This window comes from Motacilla alba, chromosome 5 (genome assembly GCF_015832195.1).
Source record: "Motacilla alba alba isolate MOTALB_02 chromosome 5, Motacilla_alba_V1.0_pri, whole genome shotgun sequence".
NCBI lineage: Eukaryota > Metazoa > Chordata > Aves > Passeriformes > Motacillidae > Motacilla > Motacilla alba.
The window spans coordinates 24,067,114-24,085,774 of NC_052020.1; the positions used below are offsets into that span (position 1 = coordinate 24,067,114).

General features: G+C 43.4%; 1 protein-coding gene across 8 annotated transcripts in view; it reads left to right on the forward strand.

The window, feature by feature from the left end:
• PHF21A (PHD finger protein 21A) overlaps nt 1-17,754 on the forward strand; it is a 133,825-nt gene extending 116,071 nt beyond the window's left edge. For all 8 annotated transcript variants that reach the window (XM_038137867.1, XM_038137873.1, XM_038137866.1 and 5 more), the window contains 4 exons: nt 4,520-4,675; nt 6,303-6,378; nt 6,711-6,814; nt 8,710-17,754. In XM_038137867.1, the coding sequence (XP_037993795.1) occupies nt 4,520-4,675; nt 6,303-6,378; nt 6,711-6,814; nt 8,710-8,964 (591 nt within the window). In that variant the 3' untranslated portion in view covers nt 8,965-17,754. The remainder of the gene's footprint in view (nt 1-4,519; nt 4,676-6,302; nt 6,379-6,710; nt 6,815-8,709) is intronic.
• The last annotated feature ends 907 nt before the right edge of the window (nt 17,755-18,661 follow it).

Genomic DNA, 18,661 nt, shown 5'->3' on the forward strand with positions numbered 1-18,661 from the left:
CAGGTTTTGTTTCTTTAATCTCACTCATCATTTGTCCTGATTCAGTGCAGTGAAACAGTCCAGCATTTTTTTAACACTCTTCCTTTTTTTCTCCTGCACCTGTGTTGTTATCCTGTAGAGATTTTATTTATAACTCCTTCAGTGGATTGAAAGATTGGGAGGCATCAGGCATGCTAGATGAGCTCATTTCCTTTGTGTAGTTTCTGATATCTTGTCTGACTGAATTGAATCTGTCATCCATGGAAAAGGACCAGGGGGTGTGTGGGGTGGGTGGAGAAGAGGAGAATGAAAAGTATTAGTTGCAGGCCATAACAACAAAAAGTTGTGTTTCTGTAATGAGAGAAGGATGGAAACTGCTTCATCATGCAGAACAGCCAGGAGCAGCATTTGTGGCACTGATTTGGCAGAAAGTGTGTGGGGACTTTTCAGTGGGGGTAAAACAGTCCTCAGGAGCTGGAGTGTACTTTCATTTAAGAGCTTGCTTTTAAAAGACTGGTATTTACAGGGCACAGTTTAAGAATCAAAAGGTGTTTGGTTATTTCTTCATACTGGTGCGACACTCTCCTTCTGCAGTTCTTCTTTTTAGAAAAGACAGTCACATATACTTGAGGCCCAACCATCTGAAATGGCCTTTAAGGAAAAGCTGGGTTGTTCTGTTTTCATCTGTATAGTTGCACCATCGTAAAAACACGGACTGAGAGACCAACTCTACTGACCACTTAGAACAGGGAATAGAGGCCAGTTCCTTGCCTCTGAACTGTACTTGTTCTGCAGAGGTAACAGGAATTGGAGTAGTGCGAGTGTGTCTGAAGCACTGAAATAAATAGATGCAATTCTGATACCCAAGGAATACGCATGTGGAATTACAAGGTTCTCTTTTATATAGTCATTTTTTAGAGCAGGATAGCACATGACTACAAAAACCCTTTCCTGACAGCCAAATAAATGGGACTGTAGAACAGCCCCTCATGGATGCGATGGGACAGCTCCATCTCTGGGGACTTTAAAAATAAGTAGAGATGACTTTGAAATGTGCTGAAGAGCACATAGTTTACATTGGCCCCAAGAGAAGGACTGGATAATGTGGTGGTGGTCTTTTCCATCTCTCGTGTGTGTGTATACTGCTCAGTCTTTTCCTACTGTGTAAGAGCTCTCAAAAGAGTATGATGAGTTGTTGCCCTCTTTTCTGCAGTGCCTATGAAAATTGCAAATCAGGCCAAGCACTTGGCATGAGGCGCAGTGGACCAGAACAGCCTTCTTGAATTTCTCCTGAAATGTTATTCTCTGAATGACAGGGAGAAATTTTGAAGGGAGGATGAAGCAGAAACTTAAGATGGGATTGGTGATAAGGATGGAGGGGTAGAAAGTAGCTCTAGAACCTGCAAAAAAGAAGGAATTGATGCAGTAGGCAGGATTGAGCAAAACCTCTTTTTTTTTTTTCATCCACTCCATTTGTTTTTTTCCCCTTTTCCTATTTGGTAATTGTCTTACCAAATAGTTACGTGAGCCACTTATGAGGCACTTGGTTATGTGTGGTTCTCCCTCATGCAGTAGTGGCATATTCACCTGGAAAATATCAATTGCCTTTGAAGGTCAATTATTTAGCAATAAGAATTGTGCAAAAATCTCTGTTTTAGTGATCATTCAAGTATTTGGTCACAAAATACATTCTTGTATTATTAGTGAACACTTATAGCGAACACTTTTATGAAAACAGTGTTTCAATTGAGAGGAGCATTGTACAACGTTCAGATTGCAAAGTCAAACCCATAAAAGTTAGAATATGCCAGAATTAGTATTGCTTCTGATAATTTAGTTCACTTGCATCATACACTATGATCATCTTTATCTATATGATCATGAACAATTCCTGATGCAGAATATTTATTTTCCCATGTTATTCCAGTGAAATGTGCATATACCTATAGATATTACAAACTCAAGCACACAAGCTGCTTTTGTTACTGAATTATTCGGTTCAGTTGCCTAAAGGTAGGCCTCACTGCTCTGGACACTTTATCAAAATAAATAAAACTGTTAGCTGTCCAGACAGCTTAAATTTATTTTCCCTTGTGAGAGCCTTCCGTGGTCCCTTGTGAAGAGGAAGTAGAGCAGAAAGTGACGTTAAATCACCTTTTATGGTATCTGTTCTGAAATTATTCTTTGGTCACTCCAGGCTGTAGCATGTCTGAGCAGCCTCAGTGAGCTGTGCCCTAGCCTAAGCTGGCTGGCTGTAGCCTGCACAAAGCTGCTTCAGAAGCTGAGGTTAGTGGGTGCACATCACAACACCAATACCAGCCCCCCCTTTGTGCATAGATTTATTAACTGCCCATAGGACCTGGGGCAATTCTTTGGAATCAAACACTGGCTGGGATTTTGGTAAGGACAGTTGTTAACTCTGAGGAATTGCCCTGAATTTTGCATTACCAAAAATAGGACTGTGAATTCTGTGCATGTGTGTTGGCATCTCTGTGATTCAGCTGCACTGTGCACTGGTCACCTGTATCGCTACAGATTTTGCAGCACCCAGTTGAATTTGGGGTATTCTGGGTCTAAATTTCTTGAGTGTCTCCCCCTCAAGAAGAAACTGCTTATGTGTCTCTTTTGTAAGGCTCTTTCTGCAGGATATGAGACATAACAGGTTTGGTTTTCAGCACACCAATATTTTGCACTTTGTTACCAAGAGCCGTTGTGTAGTCTGTGGCAACTAATGCATCTTAAGATACATAATTTTCTAGAATATTTTTTTTCTGAAATGTGAGATTCTCCTCTTAAACTTCTCCTTATCTTTTTTAATCTTATATTTTTTATCTTATTTTTATCTTATATGATATCTCTTGTCTGCTGCCTTTTCCTTGTACTCAGAGAATGCATGATAGATAGAGGGAAAGAAGTTCTTCCCAGCCTGGTTACAACCCATCACTTCACAAGAAGCATGAAATGTCACTTATTTAGATCTTCATTTAACACTGAGGAACTCTTTGGTGTTAAAGGTGAAGTAATACCATAACTCAGGTTTCAACGATCCGTGGGAGTTACAAATCCAAAACATGGCACTGAAAATTCACTGAAGATTGATCCTTTACAAAATATGAAATCAGTGTTAACTTTGGGAATTAAGAAGAGCTTTCCCTTTGAAGAAGGGCCTCATCAGCAGCAGAGCTGGGAAGTAGAAACCTGAGCAGATGTCATTCTTCTTACGTGTGTATTATGTCATCCATAGTGATTACTGTAATTTTTCTTGCCTGGCACCTTAATGTGTGAGTGCATGGCCAAATCTGTTCTCCCTCCAAATTGATAGAAATTGTTTGCACGTGTGAACAGATGATCTGTGCCAAAATGAAACCTTGCATAGGCTGGTATTTGATACAGGAGAGAGTGTACCCACAATTCTGCTCCACACACACATATGATTGCAGTCTTGCAGATCTGGGTGTGCATGAAACTTCATTGTAAGTCAGTGACAGGGTGTACTTCAGACACCAGATGGGGCCTCGGACATGTGGAGTTGCCAGGACAGCCCTGTGGTCAGAGGAGAGGGTGAGGTGCCCCTTGCTTCCTTTAGGAACTCCGAGCCACCTTTCTGTCCTGCTTCTTTGTTCAAATATCTGAAAATCAAATCAAAACAGGAGGAGAGAGATAGAGAGAAAGAAAAAGAAACAAAAATCAGACCTACCTTTTTGGGTTGTTAATGGCTGTAGAAAAGAACTCTCTCTGATGGAAATGCAATAGTAACTAAACCTAGTTGTTTTAAAAGCCACGTCCAGTCTTTTTTTTCAATTCTTTCTTTTTTAAAAAATGTTAGAAAGTCTGTCTTGGTTCTCTTTCATCCTAGCTCTCTGTCTATGTTAGTGATGAAACTATCCACTCTCTGTAGAGAATGAGAAAGTTTTGTGTCACAGCTGTTTTGGTGCAACTTGAGGAAGCCTAAGTGAAGTAAAAAGAATTGTCTTAGATCATAATTCATTCTATTCTTTTTCATTTAGAAGCACAACACCTTTTCCTTACAGTTTCATTTTTAAAGGTGACCTAAATATTTAACAGTGCTCTTTATGTCACTCAGTTGGGGCTTCTTATGCACTATTACTGGCAAGATACAGCCTAATCAGCATTCCGGGAGTGGAGTTGGGCTTACATCCAAAAATCAGGAGGGTTAAGAAAGTGGGTAGCTCATCACTTCAGACAAATAAAAAGATCAGGATAAAGAGGAATCTTAAAGAAGAAAGGCTATGCGGTAGCAGTAGTTAACAGAAGCTGTAGTAATAAGTGTTTGCTGTACCATTTTGCCTTGGGAGGACAGAGAGAGTGTTTGGCAGGACAGATGTCCGTGTTTCTGACATCTGGCATGGTTTTCCTGTTTCACAGTCTAAAAATGGCTTGATCTTTTGGAATCACCTTAAAAATAGTTGGTGCTGTAAACCTTGAATTCAACTAGGATGTAGATATCAAAGGTCAAAGTTCACTTTTTGCCTTCTCTCTTTCTTTCTCTCACCCAAACCCCTTCCCCTCAATTTTGCAGGGTGATATCCATGAGGATTTTTGCAGCGTTTGCAGAAAAAGTGGGCAGTTGCTGATGTGTGACACATGTTCACGTGTTTATCACCTGGATTGTCTGGACCCACCTCTGAAAACCATTCCTAAGGGCATGTGGATCTGTCCCAAATGTCAAGACCAGGTATTGTTTGACAGACAGGGAGTTATGTGCAATGCATATGAAGATTTTTTTGGTGTTAAAGAAAAGAACCAGATTGCTTGGGTTACTTAGACCAAGACAGCCTGATACTAAACAAATCTATTTCATGTGCAATAAGGCTTGTGTGAATTTCATTGAATTATTATCCCTGTTGGAATGTGTGCTAATACAAATCTGTCTTGCTTCCAAATTCAGGGTCTTTATTTGTTACGCTTATGTTTTTACTCTTTTTCTGGATCAAAATATGCAGACTTTTGGGAAAGATTATCTGCAACCCATAGAAATTCTACTGTTCATCTTAAGCTCATTGTTTCTTCAAAAGTTATTAGTATATTCTTCTGGACAAATAAATAAAACATTTGCACAAGCCCACCTCAATAGATAGAGCAAATATAAGCCCCTGCTTGCTTATATAAATCAAACATTAGAAAGTCTGATCACTGTCTTCAGTGATCTCTTTAATAATATAATCCAGCATCAGTATAATGAGTGTAGGCAAACAGTTTCCTTCTAGATCACTGTCTGAAAATGAGCAGTTGAAGTGAGCAGGTTATATTTTAATAATTTGTTTATAATTGCATTGAGGTTGCACACAAGATGAAGAAGTAAACTGTTGTATTCCTAACCCTTCCATGGAACTCTAGGAGTTGCAAAGGGTCGCTGATAATAGGCAGTCTGAAGCTGTGTCCTGTCTAACACAGCACGTTGCTTGGTCAGCCGCGTGGCCTTTGGTGCACCAGGTGGTAGCATGAGAAAACAGCCTGACCTATGATGGGCTGCTCAGAAGAATGAAAATGCAAAACTCAAGTGACTTGGTCAGGAGTTGCCAGTGAGGAGGGAGTATTTGACTTGGGTACTCCTGCTCTTGCCTACTCTCACCTTATCCCTCCTCTTCATGTTTCTGTGATAGCTTCCAACAAAATTAAGGAGGAAATCTGAGTAACTTCACTGTAAACTGACCAAGTCCTCTGTCTTCTGAGGCACCACTCTGATCATGTACTGAAAATATGTGTCTTTCCTCCTAAAGTTTGTTAGGAAGCAAAATGTAGGAAGGATCTGAAAGACATAAATGGTGCTTACCCTTATAAAGAGAGTTTGACAAGTGTGTTAAGATGATTCTGACCAGAAGGGGTGATGGGACAGTTTCGTGTTTTATTAGCCAGAAGTGTGATGTTTGAATGTAGGGTGTGGAGACTAGGCTGCAGCATGAAAATGTCTGTCCCAAACAACTAAGGTCAGCAATTTGACTGTACCATGAAGTAATGTTTATGCCTCCTGGCAAGTTTTGAGTTCAGATATATTATCCTTTCATTCCTCTTTTAAGTTGTTCAGTATCATTATCAGACTTTATTTGTGGCTATGGAGGGAATTTAGGAAAATGCTGACATTTGTAAGAAATAGGCTTGCTTTGTGGGAGCCACAATACAGTTGTGAATAATTCCCTCTGTTAAATCTCAGATCAGGTCTGTGAAGCTTCTTGTTAACAGGGCTGAGGCTAAGGATAGCCATGAAAGAAAATCCTCAATCTTTCCCTCTTTCTCGCTCTCCTTTTTGCTTTCTCTGAGATAGGTTTTTAACCAACTAAATCTCTATGAAAATTCTCTTTCAGATGCTAAAGAAGGAGGAAGCAATCCCATGGCCAGGAACTTTAGCAATTGTTCATTCATATATTGCATATAAAGCAGGTAAGAAAATGATGAACACTTTTCTTTCACTTTTAATAATGGAAGATGTTATTTTTGGAGTGGGATAAAATGGTACTTCCTTTACAAAAGGAAATTTTGTCATACAAAAGGAAATAACCTTAATCACTAGTGAAGTGAAAATAACAGTCTAAATATTTCTTAAGCCTGTCATGCTCATATATGTAGGTAAAATTTTGGGAGTGATTCAGTGCACAACTTGTTAAGCGTTGGTTTAAACACAATTCTCCTCTTTATGTGAAGTAGTTTAGACCCTCTATCCACTATTGTAAGAGAAATATTTAAAATATTCTGTTTAATACTCTGTTTTGCAGCAAAAGAAGAGGAAAAACAGAAACTACTTAAATGGAGTTCAGATTTAAAACAGGAAAGAGAACAACTAGAGCAGAAGGTCAAACAGCTCAGCAATTCTATAACAGTGAGTATTGTCCTCCTGAATAACCCTTGACCTGGGTTCTGGTGCCACAATGCAGGGAGAAAACTATTATAGAGCAACTGCATCTACTAGACCTGTCATCCGCTGGATTTATTTAGAACTGAGTGAGTGCTTTCCTTTGCTTTTTAGCCCTTTGGAGAGCAGGAATGAAATAAAGGCAACATATGCTTACCTTGAGTCTCTTATACATGATCCTTGCTAAACATGTAGGTAGACGTATGGTGACATATAATATCAGCAGGTGACAAAAATGACCCAGAGTGGTTTTGTCTGTGGGCAGTAGATTGAGTCCAGCTCTAGTGGCTCACTTAAACAAGAATGGTTGGGCCTCTGTGTGTAGTGATAGTTACAGCCTTGGTGCACTCTCCAGACCTTTCTGATGCAAGAGTGACCGTTTACTCACGGCTGACTCTCAGGACCTTGCTGTGTTGCCTTGGCAGTCAGCAGCTGGACACTGCACATGCCTCTGCATGGTATTAACTAGACAATGTCATACTTCAAACCAGAAACCTTCGTTTCCACCTTAGTTTATTGCAGTAATTGGAACATACATATTGATTTGGTCACTTTTCTCACCTTAATGTGCAGATTAGTCTCTTGAGATGCCAGTGTAAAGTTTGAGCCCCTTCTTGGTGCATCCCTAGTCAGTATCACATAATGAAAATATAATCTCCTGTGTGGCAGCATCTGTAAGGCCGGATTCATAATGGCAGACTTTTTAGATACAGATGCACTTTCCAGGCTGCACTTTTCCCATCTTTGCCTATTAGAGCAAAAGTGTCCTGTTTTTACAGACCCCTCAGTGCTGTCACTACAAATAAAATTATCGTAAGGGGCTGGCTAGCAGTCTTGGGGACTGTCACCTCCTGGTTAGCAATAGCTGAGTGTAACCTGAGCAGCACTAGACAGCTCTCACTGTTTGTCAGTAATGTACCCAGGCAGATGCAAGGCCTTAAAATGAGGGATTGGCAGTGGGCAAGGAGAACGTTCATAGTGGGCCTGTCCAAAACAGGCATATTTGGTCTAGATGCTTTAGAGTTATTATGATGCCATGAGCTGCATGTGAAAACAGTAAAGCTAAAACCAACACTGTGTGGAGATCAGCATGGATAAAAGATTTTTAAAATGTAGGAAGGTTGCCATCTTCATGTAAAAACCTGAATGTAGCAGACATAGCTACTGTTTCCTCATTTTTGTGAGTTTCAAATATACATATAAGCATTTTTTCACTCTTGAAACATCATTTGTGGGCTTTTTTTAAAGTTACCTTGCCCTGGCACTTAGCTGATGAGCTAGCTGTGTTACTACCACTTCTAAGAGAATGAAGTGGCCACAAAATAAGATTTTCAAGTGAAGAGGAGTTTGGTTTCCTTTTCAAGTGCCCTTTTACTTATTGAGAGAAGGAAGTGATGTTCCTGCTAAAATGTATGTGAAAGCAAAGGCTGTATCCCATTAATGGTTTGCACACACACTGTCAGCAGTCAGCTGCAGTGGGATGCCTGAGCTTGCAGATCTGACTTAAAGAAATTTCAGTAATGCAACACTAATAGAAAGAATTGTAAGAACATACACTTGGAAGTTTTCCTTCAAAAGAAACTCAAAAGGATGGACCTGTCTGTGTTCATTTGCACAACACCTTGGAATGAAAGGGAGCCATACCAGATGACAGCTATGTCTTGGCAATTTATTTCCTCAGCAAATATGAATTCTCCTCTGAACACAGCCTACAGACTCTTTTCTTCTAGGCTGGAAAAGTGTAGTTGCAGCTGCAGTCTTTTCTGGGTACTTACATTTAGGTCTGTGAACATCATATTCCTTCTCTTGCCTTCTTTCATTCATAAGCTCGAACTTACTACTGGTTTTCTGCTTTGCTGTAGAAATGCATGGAAATGAAGAATACCATCCTTGCAAAACAGAAGGAGATGCACAGCTCCTTGGAGAAGGTAAAACAGCTGATCCGCCTCATCCAAGGCATCGACCTTTCAAAACCCATAAACTCTGAGGTCAATTCAGTAGCCATCTCCAACGGCATGGACTCCACTAACAATACTAATGCTGCCACCTCCACCTTAGCCCCCTCCCCTTCCCAGAGCTGCATGGTGAACTGTAACAAGGGCGATGAGACTAAATAACACAGTGAAGTTAAGAAGGAGCCAAGGGAGGTGGCGGCGAGGAGAAAGAGCAAAATAAAGAAACTCTAGAAAAGCAAAACTGGATTTCTTCTGGAAAGTGCAGAATTCTTTAGTTCTTTGGTTCCAGAGAGAGCGTGAAGATGCTTGTGCCAGGCGGCACCGGAGTTTGCCAATTGATCCTTCTTATTCTGTGTGTACATGCGAAGTTTGGATCATGTTACATGAATAGTGCCAGCTGGGGGTTCTTTGCCAGCACCATGCCAAGTGAAATAATATATTTACTCTCTCTATATTTTACACCAGTGTGTGCCTGCAGCAGCCTCCACAGCCACTATAGGTTTGTTTTATTTTTGTTTGGGGTGAGGAGCAGGGATAAGGGAGGAGAGCAGGTTTCAAGTTCCTATTTGCAGAACAGTTTGTTTAGCTAGGGGAAAACAAAAACAAGTCCAAAGAGCCTATGGGCTTTTCCTGTTTCTAAACTCTCAGTACTATTAAACCAAAAAACCAGAAATATAAATTATCAAATCCCAGTGCCCAGAAGGGACAAGTCTATCAAATAAGCAGTATTTACTATTGTTTAGACAGGAGATGTACAAAAGGAAAGGAGATGGACTTTTCACTGAGTAACCAGCACATAGAATCATAGGATATACTGAGTCAGGATCACCGAGTCCAACTCCTGGCCCTACAGGACACCCCAAGAATCACACCATGTGCCTGAGAGCCTATGGGTCCTCACACTCATCCAGAAAGTCTGTTTTAGGAATGGGAGAAGAGAGGGCCAGAAACCAGGATCAGCTTGGAGCATTGGATAGAGGTGTCCAAGAGAAAATGTGCATCAATTACTTGAAAATGAGATTCCATCCCTTTTCTGTATTTATAAACAACACAGGTATCCTGAACAAAGTAGCACATAACCCAGATGTGTGAACTCAACAGAGAAATGTCCTTTTCTTTCACTTCCTTTCTCTTCTTTTGGTAACAAGAACTAAATAAGGAATAGAAAAGCTGTTTTTCAGGCTGACAGTCTAATTAAAGAGGTAGATGGGACCTTGCATGGTATAGATTAGAAGTAATAGTGTCAGTGAGATACAGTGAGTCTTTGTGAGTCCTTGTGTCATCGTTTTGGGCACTGTTTTTTTATGCAAGGGCAAAATCTTTGTATCTGGGGGAAAAAAAACCAACTTTTTTAAATTAAAAAGGAAAATAAAAGATATTGAGGTCTTCCTAGTGTTACTTAAAATAAGATCAAGGTAAGAAACATTGTAAAAAAAATTACAAAAGTGCTATTTGTTTCCTAAACAAGTGATTTCTATTAAAAAGGTGTCAGAACTGGAGAAAATGCTGTGTACTTAGAATTTTTTAACACAGACTTTGCTTATTTATGATGACATTCTGCTGTGTTTGTGTTCTAAAATCTAATGGGACAGTTTCCATAGGTTCTACCATACATCTACTGGCTAAAGTCTAAAGAGAATCAAATCCTACCGTGCTGGATCTCACCCCACCTGGAGGATCTCCCAGGCTTGTCTCTGCTGTTACCATCTCTCTCCCATTCTTCCATGTGTTTGTAACCCAGAGAAAAGCAGTTGGCAGTATGCTTGTGTAAGGCTTTAATAGTTCTGTGATACAGACTGGTTGGAGCTTGAGAATGAGGGACAGTGAGTTGGACTGAAATCCCCCTCCGTTATCTCCTCTTGTTCAAGAAGTTCATCTCTAATGTATAATCTTTTCACTCTGGACAGCAGAACTTGGCTTGTGCTTCCTGATTGTGGGGTCTGGCTCAGTTTAGGGTGCTGATTCTGGTCACATTGGGTTGTGTCCCAGAGCTGTCTGGTTTCACTGCTGCATTTATGTGTTTGGGCAAAGCCCATTTCCACTGGAAGTACCAGGAAAACTCCCTTTACTTCCTTACTTCCCATGGGAGCAGAGTGAGCCACTGCACACACAAGGTGAGGCAGTGTCCCCAGTGTGGTGGCCTTGAGAGCATGTGTTGGGTGGCGAGGCAGACCTGCTCAGCTGTTCATAGTGGAAGATAGAAAAGCTTTGCATTTCAAAGATGCATTTCTGAGCAAGTGAATACTCCAGACACCACATAGCCTGAGAGAGTTTCTTTGCTGCCCCAGCCAGGTGGGCATCTCTGGGGTTCTTGGAGCTGTTTTATTCCCTCTCCTTTAGGTTGCCCTTCTGCCCTTTAAGGACTTCTATTCCCTCTGTAGGAATGTGCACTATTTTCAGCTCTGGGCTCAGAACTGATATCCTGAGTTCTCACATTTGTCTAAGCTGGGAAACTGACTCTTACACACACTTCTGAGCTGAACCAGTGATAACCCCGACTCTGTCTTTTGATGTTTGAGTTCTGTTCTGGAACTAGCAGAGCTGGAAGGATGAGTTAGCAGAAGTGGCAGGGAGACAGCTGGGCAGACACTGTCAGAATGGATCGTACTAAAAATGCCCTCCATCAATCCAGTTACCAATGGGGGCATTGCCATTGGGCAGCACTAGGCCAGCAACCCACAGCATTTAAACAAAGGACTGTCTGTTTCAAGGGTTGAAGAGAAAAAATAAACTGAATATGAGCCTTCTATAGAACATGAGCCATCAGCTAACAGCCAGATATTCAAGAGAAGCTGCCTTTTGGAACATGTTGGTCTTCAGGTGAACATTTGGGTGATTCTTAACAGCATCTTCTGAAGCATTGAGCATTCCTGGTAAGAGACCGTCTCCAGGGGATAGGTGTGCTGAGTCTTTGTGGCTCTCGAGTTCTTATTTCTGTGTTAACCTGAGCTCTCTTGGAAGCACTGCACTATTTGGAGGTAGGGGGCTGTGCCTGGAGACTCAATAGTCCTTCTGTTGTCTTTGCTGATGCAGGAGAGGATGGGAATGAAATTCACTAGTAGTCCTATTTAAATTTGCACACAGTTAATCAGCCAGGAGATATTAAAACAGCTACTACTGCTTTCCTGAGGCATCTGCTTGTCTCCAGCACCCAAATAGATAAGTACAGATTTTATATCTCTTTTGTTACAGCATTTGTGTTCCAGACTGTAAAAGGATGCCTTTAGTTAATCATTACTTGGCAGAAAAATTATCTTAGATTTTTTGATGCTGCTTAGGGAGTTTTCTTTCTCACTGATCATGTTGGGATGCTTTTCTCCTGGCTCTGCAACAGTATTAGCCAATAGGCAAGGAGCATTCCAGGGCTGCACTGACACTGGCAATGATGCTGCTGTGTAGACACAGTGAATTTGGGTTATCTCTACCCAATTACCAACAATAGGGTGGAAGGGGAATTGGTGTTTGCTAAATACAGAGGAAAATGGGTTGTTTCCTGCTGCTGTAAGAGGTTCCAATCAAGGGAGAAATTTAAACTGTGACACCTTAAAGATCAAACTTTTCTTTTGGGTTCATATTGGTTTGGGATTTTTTCTCATGTAATATTTGAGATAGTACTGAAACTGAGAGTTTGTACTGAAACTTATGCTCTTTGGGAAGCTGTCATACTGGCTGTGGTTTTGTTTTTCCAAACCACCATCAAGATATTAACTAATTCCTATGTCATTGCTTGTCGTTGGTGGGAAACAAGTGGCTTTTAAATCTCTGTTATAGGGGAAGAAATGAGACCACAAAGGAATATCGTATCAAGGATGGTCCTGGCTCTCAGCCCAGTGCTAAGGGCTTTAAGAAGTCACCCTGCTCCTTTGCTCAGAAATAGAGCGAGCATTGCAGAAGTTTCTTTTTCCCTTCTCCGTCTGTTCTTTAAACTGCTGGGAAAGTGTGTTGTGGTCAGAGTGGGAAAGTGAGCCTGTGACCTGACTAGAAGAATTGGTATCATCACTGGTCTTTTCATTGTCTTTGTTTAGAGCCAACAGTGGGTTTAGTGCTGTACTAAACATGGAGGAAGCAATACTTCTAGGGATGATTGGAAGGTAGGGTGAGTAGCACGGCTGATTCTTCCAGGATGTCATTAGCCAGGAGTTACCATGTTGGTAGGATGAACTAATGTTTTGCATGAGCAGAACAGGGCTTTGTTCTGTGTTGCAGGCAGGTTTCTGTCAGTGGGGATCTGAATTAAAACCCTGAAAATTAAAGAGGTGATAATGTTATGGGCAGATCTATTGGTTTTATTGTTAGCAGAAAAAATAATATTGCATTTTATCTTTGCTAGACTTAAGAAAACAAATCTGTATTCCAAATGTCTAGAAATGTGAAACCTAAATGTGAAACCAAACCTGCTTGGCTTCAAATCATCTTCCCTGTACTGTTGCAGAGACAGCCCTGCAAAGCAGCATGGTCAGCATTCGGGAGAACCTGGAGGGAAACCTCCCTCTTTGCCCCATCAAGCTGTGGCAGCCCACAGTACAGGAAATAAACTCTGAAATTTCTTTTTCATGTGGATACAGCAGAAAACATTTGTGAATTTGCAGTGCACATGTTTCTCTCTTTCCTTTTCTTCAGCTGAGTTGCACTCCACCCTCTTTGATTCTGAAGCACTAATGATGAATACATGCTTTCAATGAAATGTGGTTTTAAAATAACATATTAAGATGTTAGACCAATATTCACTCTTTTACTGAGGGCCTCTCTCAGTGAGCTGCTCAGATAACCACCAAAATTCTGGTATTACACTTCCTTGTGGACACGCCCCTTTGGGCAGGGTTCCTTGTGTCTTTTTAGAATCGTTTTGACCCTTCTTCACCTCCTGTTGTCCTCCCTTGGAATTCTGGAGATCTGAGGCAAGTTAAACTTTGCTGCATTACTGCAAAGAATTTTCTGACGAGTATGTAGGAGTCAGGAACCTGGAGAAAGAGGAAGATGTTTTGTTGTGCAGATAATTCATTTGGCGCTTAGGCTTGCCTGGCCGATAAACTACCTCAGCCAAGTCCATTCCCAAGCACTATGGATTCTGTAGTTTCTGGCATTCAGAAGGCAAAAGGTCCAAAGAACCCTCCAGCAGCCAGCTAGGTACTGGTTTCTGAGGACGTGTGAGCAAACCTTGCAGTGACATGCTGCTGGATCCCTGTTTTCAGTGGTCAGACATGGACCAGAGAATGACCCAAAAATCAGATGGGATCAGGAAAAGGGAGAGCTGCAGATGTCTTGTCTCCCGGTTATTGCTCTCTTGCTCAGATCCTTCTTTAAGCCTCAGTTCTGTTTGTAACTCTACCGAATGGAATGTAATACTTGAAAAGTACCATGAGTCTCTCTATCCTTTACCCTTAGCTCCCATTTCCCTCCTGTTTCTCTCTTACCTGGGACAAGAAGTTTCTGCATCATTGTGTCTTGTACAGGCTGAGCACATAGTTGATCAACTTGCCAATAAAGAAGATTATTTAGACCATGCACTGGTAAGCTTGGTAATTAAAGGCCCATTAAAAGACAAATGCCTCTCCCAGAGGTTAATTTAATTGCGGGCTTGTATCAGAAAACCAAGAGCTTACCTGTGTGAGAGTCTGTCTGTATCCCTGTCAGTATTACCAAAATACCTGAGCAGTGAACAGAACAGAGGCTTGCCAAGAGCACGGCTGCTGTGGAAATCACTGTGCTGTGCAGGTCCCTGGAGTGTATCTCATGTGAATTGCCAGGCCAGGGCTTCCCATCTCCCTGGGCCAGAGGTGGATGCTGCAAGGGACAAATTAAAGGACAGACGCCTCTTTTGAGAAGTGGTACAGGCCTGGAGATGGAAAGGAGGAGAGAAAAGGCAGGAGCAGCAAAGGAAACAAAGATTACGTGGGGTAAAGCAGAACAGAGAGAAAAAATATGAAAATACATTAGGTGAGAAAGTGAGGGTAGGAAAAATCCAGGAGTGAAACAGGTCTCCCTTCTGAGTAGATAGGTATTCCTGTAGTTACAGGGTTTGAAAGTTCAGTGGAAAGAGTAGAACAAAACCACTCTTTTATCCTACCTCAGTTTCTGGCATGGGTTGGTCTGTATTTCCAAAAGGAGCAGGTGTGGTGGGAGAAAAGAGCTGCTTAGGTACAGATTGAAAAGGAAGTAGGCACTAAGTCATCCCTAGCTCTGCTTCTGCTGCTGAGTGATCCCATCCTGATGAGGACCTTATTTGGCTTCTAAGCTACAACATGGGGATAAGGCAGATAGAGCCTACTCTAATCTGGACTGTTTTAATGAAACATTTTCTTGGCTATAAGCATTTCCAAAACTAGCTAAAGGTTCAGCCCTGCTGAAGGTGATTGCACCTTCCTAGTTCAAGTGTTACAATGAGCCTAGCTGAAACCAGCATCAGCTCCCAGAGGTCCTGGGTTCTGTGTGAGTGAAGGAGATGATGTGGAATAGAATGTGTGAATCAGGTACTGCTCAGCCTCCTCCTGGCGTATCTGTGGGAGATTCCTGCTCTCTGGGCTGTCATACGTGGCAGTTCTGTGCCAAAAACCCTCTCTGTGAGCAATGCCTCCCTGTTTTCTCAGGATCTGGTTTCTTTGGGGACACATGGAAAAGGGCATTTCACCAGTGCAGCTAAACAAGGGACATGTTAAGTTTAATGTAACCTGTGAGGAGCTGAGGGCCTGCCTCTTGGCTACATTAAGCAGCCAGACCATGGGGCACCCTCCTGGGAAAGCAGTGTCCCAGCTCTCCTGTGTAACCAGGGATAAGCTCGGTGCCTGTTCTCTCTCTAGTATCCAAGCAGGTGTCAAAGGCTTCAGATGGAGAAACTCAGCCCAGTCCTTAGTTCTAGAAAGGAAGAAGCACTTAAGGACTTGCTTACTCTCAGGAGTGCCTGGGGGAACTCAAAAGCCTTGAGAGCGTGGCTCTGTCGTGGGTGGAGAGCTGGCACATAAAAGGCAGCAGCAGCAGTGAGCAGTATCGATCAGCTCAGCACCAACTTTTGCATCTTTTTTCATTTTCCTAAATTTACACTGGCAAAAGTAAACCTAAACCAATCCCTGCCCTTTTGTCACCAGCCTTCTTACATCTGTTCTGTTGGAAAACAAATGAAGTATTGTTGCCTTTGTGCTTTGAGAACACTTTTCTTAGTGGGCCTTGAGGGTATAGCTCAGGTGGGGAAGGGAGGCAGTGTCACAGGGCAACTCCTGGGGCTGTGTTCTGCGACCACCCTTGATTTTGGATCCCCAGCACTGAGGTTTGATACTGCAGCAGCACTGGGTACATGCTGCGCACGTGTAAGGGCAGGAGTTCCCCTGGCTTGTTATCCAAGCTCGTTATTGGTGTCTCAGGTGGGGCCAGAATTGCTGGCGTAGGAAAAGAGATTGCTTTGTGCCTCATGTTCCCCTCTGTAAGGCAGGTACTGGCAGTTCTGACTCTGGAAGAGCAGATTTCCATGGCTGCAGGCACTGGGGTAGGCACTGTTGAAAGAAGCCCCGTGCTGGGTGCGGTGGGAGGCTGCGTGTTTCTGCTTGTTCTGGGCTAATGTGTAATTTCTAATCATAGTCTTATGTTTCTTCACTTAAATTATCACTGACATCAAAACAGTGATTGACTCTAGAGCCAGGCAGTGTCTTACCTGTCCGCTCTCCCTTCCAGAAGGTGTGTAGTCTCTGAGTTGCTCCTGATGTCATATGTGACAGGCAGCCAAGACCCTCCTTAAGGAAGGTTTTTGCTTCTGCATAAGCTCTGAGACTTGGGCAGCTTCCTGGCAGCCCCGCACAAGCAGAGCCAGCAGCAGTCATGTCCCACGAGCTGCTTCACTCCAATTACAGCTGCAGGGTCCCCCCAAGTGCCATCTTACACAGTCAGAGGTGTCTTGGCTTCCTCTCACAGCCCCACAGAAGCAAAGCATGTGTTCCAAACTCCACTGAGCAAAGATTAAGCAAGGTAACAGCACGAAGCAGGGGTGCCTGCTAGTGCTGACCTGTCCAGGCTCCTGTGGAGGAAGGAAACAACTTTGCTGTGTCAACAGCTATGGACACAGGTGGTGGTGAGCTGCTGCCACCTGCGAGTCTGCAGCACTGGGGTGGCTGCCTATGCCCAGTTTTCCTTAGGGAGCTGACTGGCTCTACTCTGCAAACACCCCCCCCCCTCCCCCCCCCCCCCCCCCCCCCATATCTGCAGCTGAGGGCAGGAGGGTTGTGAAGGCAGCTCTGCTTGTTTAGAAGAAAATACTCAGGCTTCAGTCATGGCTTCATGTTCCTACGATCACAGCAGCACCATCTCTGTAGATTTATTGATGCCACCACCCCACCTGTGTGCCATGCTTCATCCCATACCCCTGTGCCCACCTGGTGTTTCACCAAGACTAAGCTGTAAAGTGGGAGTCCTGGCAAGGGCCCGGAGCAGAAGCTCAGCCTGCAGGGCTCTGTGTCTGAGCCTGGTCCCCAGTCCGTCTGATTTCTGCAGGGGATTTTGGTGACCAGCCCCCAGTTCCGGCAGCACTGTACCTGTAGCCACGGGCCTGGTGCTGCACAGGATGATGGCAGCTTCTCTCCCAGCTGGGTTTCTAATGGCAAAGCCACGGGCTCTGTCCTCCATGAGCCAGTGGCACCTGTGCTGTCCCATTCCCCACCAATCTCCCTTCCTCGCAGGCCCTGGTGTAAAATGCCCTTTCTGACTGGTACTGCTCTGTTGTCACAGAATCACACCATGAGAACACACACTTGTGAACTGGTTTGGGTTTTTTAAATATCTCTATTTTTTTTAGCCTGATGCTCATAGTGATCTGCAGTATCTGCTGCCTTCAAGTTCCTTGTGGTTTCAGTTTTGGTACAAATGTGTTTAGATTTTAGCAAATTAAAGTTGGGGGGAGGGGGTACAGAGCATCTGATCAATTTGTATTTATTTATTTTAACATTTTACTAAATAAAACACAGTAAAATATCTTGTCTCCTTAGCTGTATGTACCAGGAGGGGACAGTGGGTCCCACAGGCACAGGGGTTGTAGCAGTGCTCATAGCAAGTCCCCAGCCCCAGGAGGGGTGTCTGAGCACGGCTCTGTGCGAGGGCTGTGTAACACCCCGGCTCATTTTTTCTGGCAGGGAGAAGGGCACTGCGTTAGGAGAAATGAATTTTAGCTCCAAAAGGGGCTGTGCTCAGTTCAGACAATCTCTCTGGCTCTGACTCTGGGGGTGCCTCCCAGCTGACGCTGCCCGGTAGAGGGCACATGGAGACCAGCCCAAGCTGGGCTTACGTCCAAGTACCTCCACCCTTGCAGGAACATTTTGGGCCAGTGACTGTCTGGCTGGGAAGCATGATCTGAAAATGATGGTGCACAGCCCTCCTGCTGCAGGCATACCAGCACACCTCCCAGACAACCACAGAGCCAGCACTTCCACTGCCTCCTGTCTACCAAGGAATCGTCTGCAAGAGGCCTGCTCCATCTCAGCCCTGCTCCACCACGGCCCTAGCAGTGTCCAGAGCTGATCTGACCCTCTGATCCTGCTTAGCGCAGCAGCAGCACAGCATCAGTGAGCTTGGGCCGTATTAAACAAAAGCTGCCTGCTAGGGACTGGTGAGGTGGAGCTGCCCTTGGCTTTACAGTGATGAGCAATGTCTTCACAGCCCTTTCCCAAATAAAGCCTCAACACTTGCTCCTGGCAAACCATCCTCGTCCTCCCCCCTGCAGATGTGAGGCTGGTGTCCTGTGGGGCCTCAGAGCTGGCTTTTATTCCCAAGAGTCTTATAAAGTCAGGGCTCTCAAGGACAAGCTGCAGCACTGCCACATGGAACCACATCTTCTACTTGTGTGTGATTAAACTGACTCCATGCCTAAGCCAGAGGCTGCAGT